This window comes from Rosa rugosa, chromosome 2, assembly GCF_958449725.1.
Source record: "Rosa rugosa chromosome 2, drRosRugo1.1, whole genome shotgun sequence".
In the NCBI taxonomy this organism is placed as follows: Eukaryota; Viridiplantae; Streptophyta; class Magnoliopsida; order Rosales; family Rosaceae; genus Rosa; species Rosa rugosa.
The window spans coordinates 8,994,347-8,996,308 of NC_084821.1; the positions used below are offsets into that span (position 1 = coordinate 8,994,347).

Consider the following 1,962-nt stretch of genomic DNA (forward strand, 5'->3'; position numbering starts at 1 on the left):
AGAGGTCCTTAATTCGTCCTTGAAACCTGGTATATATACCTAGGGTTTTGACTGCTCCTTGTTGTAGAAGGATTATTGATTGAAGTTTCCTAGTCAATCTCTGCTACCTGACTCCAATAAGGTTTCGTTTTCCTCATAGATTCCGGAATGGGCGAAGCTGTAACCCAAACCCCAGTAGGCTTATTTTTGGGCCGCAGATATCGGCCCGCTGTGCTAGATCCACTAAAGGATATTGCCAAAATTACTTTTGGGCTCAAACAGTGGCCATCGTCACCGGGGTCTCGCCATAGATTATGGCATTGGCGAGGTCGAAATCGGCATTGTAGATGCTTCTGGAGAGCACGAGTTCTTCCATCACCAGGTGTGACTCGGGGGCAATGCTAGAGTAGGCAGCGTTGAGACAGTCTGTTGTGCTATTAAGGGCGATCAATGAGCAAAAATTGTTGTTGGTGGAGCTGTTGAGAGCGATGGTATTATTGTTGACCTTCACAGGCCAAAAGTTGCTGTGGGTTGTGAGGTCGTTGGCGCTTTCTACATCAGACCAAATCCAATTAGTAGCACCCGCGTTCCTCCAAAATGTCTTTGTGTGGTTTGACATGATCTGTGCCCTTCCATGACCATCGGTGGATACCTCGAACCAGGTTTCAGGGCGACCCTTGGCAGCGTAATCGAATGCCAGATACCGTTGGTTGTTCAGCTCTACTGTTCCGAGATATTTTCCATTATGGCCTTTGAAGGCCACATGCCTCGGCAGTATCACTAACGATTCAAGGTCAATGATTTCCAGGATATCCTGCTGGGCTGGATTATTATAGCCCACCCAAAAGTAATAAGAGTTACTGAACACCGGATATTTCTGTAGTTGGACATGGAACAACCGAACGCTGTCTGGATTGCCATCTACAGGTCTGGGCTGGAATAACGTACATGACCATTTTGATTGGTCTTCTTCTGGTTCATCAGCGTCTGGAGAAATGTACCCACTGCCCTGGGCCCTCACTCGCAAGAACTTCTTATTGTGAGAGCATCTTATATGCACCATTCCTATTCCAGTATTTGCGGCCACCACTTCGAACTTTGCTAGGGGGCTGAAAACATTCCCTCCATTGAATTTGAGGAAGCCCCTAGTCTGAGAATCAGAATCATCGTTGTAGTTCATGTAGACGTTGGCAGTACCCCAGCCTGTTTTGATCGCAATGGTGGGAGGTAATAGAATCGACATTTCTGTTATTTTCTCTCTGGCTTAGCTAATAAGCACTTTTCCTCTCTCTCTGATCTCTTCTTTTCTCTCTCAGATTAGTGATACTGATCGATCGAGATTCTTTTGTTTTTGCTTTCCATAGCTTCCAACCTGCTATGGTATTTATAGTCAAAAGCAGCTTATTAGGTACCACAACCGAGCTAGGTCGATAGGTACAAAAGAACTTGATTAATTATTGAAGTAGGGCATGCATTATTGCATCCATGCAAACGTTGATTTCAAGCTGAAAATAAACGTTTACATTTCTATGAATAAAATTGGAAATGTCTCTTTCGAACACATCAAACGTGAAACATATTTCGGCCGGATTCTTTAACTCAAACTGGTCACCACCTTGAAGTCCAATCCTGGAGCAACTCTTTTATCTTTGTCAGCAAGTTAAGCCTTTCATTTTGATAGTTTGGGTATTGGTTGTATTAAAAGGTTTCTGTTGTAATAAAAATAAAAAAAGGTTTACATTTCTATGTTTTTTTTTGTTCTTCTTATTCTTCCCCAATTTTTATCATGAGTTTGTTGGTCACAGGTGATCACCTCTAATTAGATTTGAATTCAAAAGTTGAGATTAAATGAAAGTATTTTAATCTCAACAATTTGAATTTAAATGTAATGATACGTGAGCATAAAATTCTTGGTCGCATGACGACTAGTTGAACACTATATGTTCAGTTTTCTTTTTAGGCTAAATACTGTTTAGTACCCTG

At 41.9% G+C, this 1,962-nt stretch overlaps 1 protein-coding gene across 1 annotated transcript; it reads right to left on the reverse strand.

Moving 5' to 3' along the window:
- Positions 1 to 253: 253 nt before the first annotated feature.
- LOC133730290 (uncharacterized) lies at positions 254 to 1,222 on the reverse strand. The gene has a single exon (XM_062157912.1). It carries the CDS (start codon positions 1,220 to 1,222, stop codon positions 254 to 256), a length of 969 nt encoding a protein of 322 aa, XP_062013896.1.
- Positions 1,223 to 1,962: the final 740 nt, after the last annotated feature.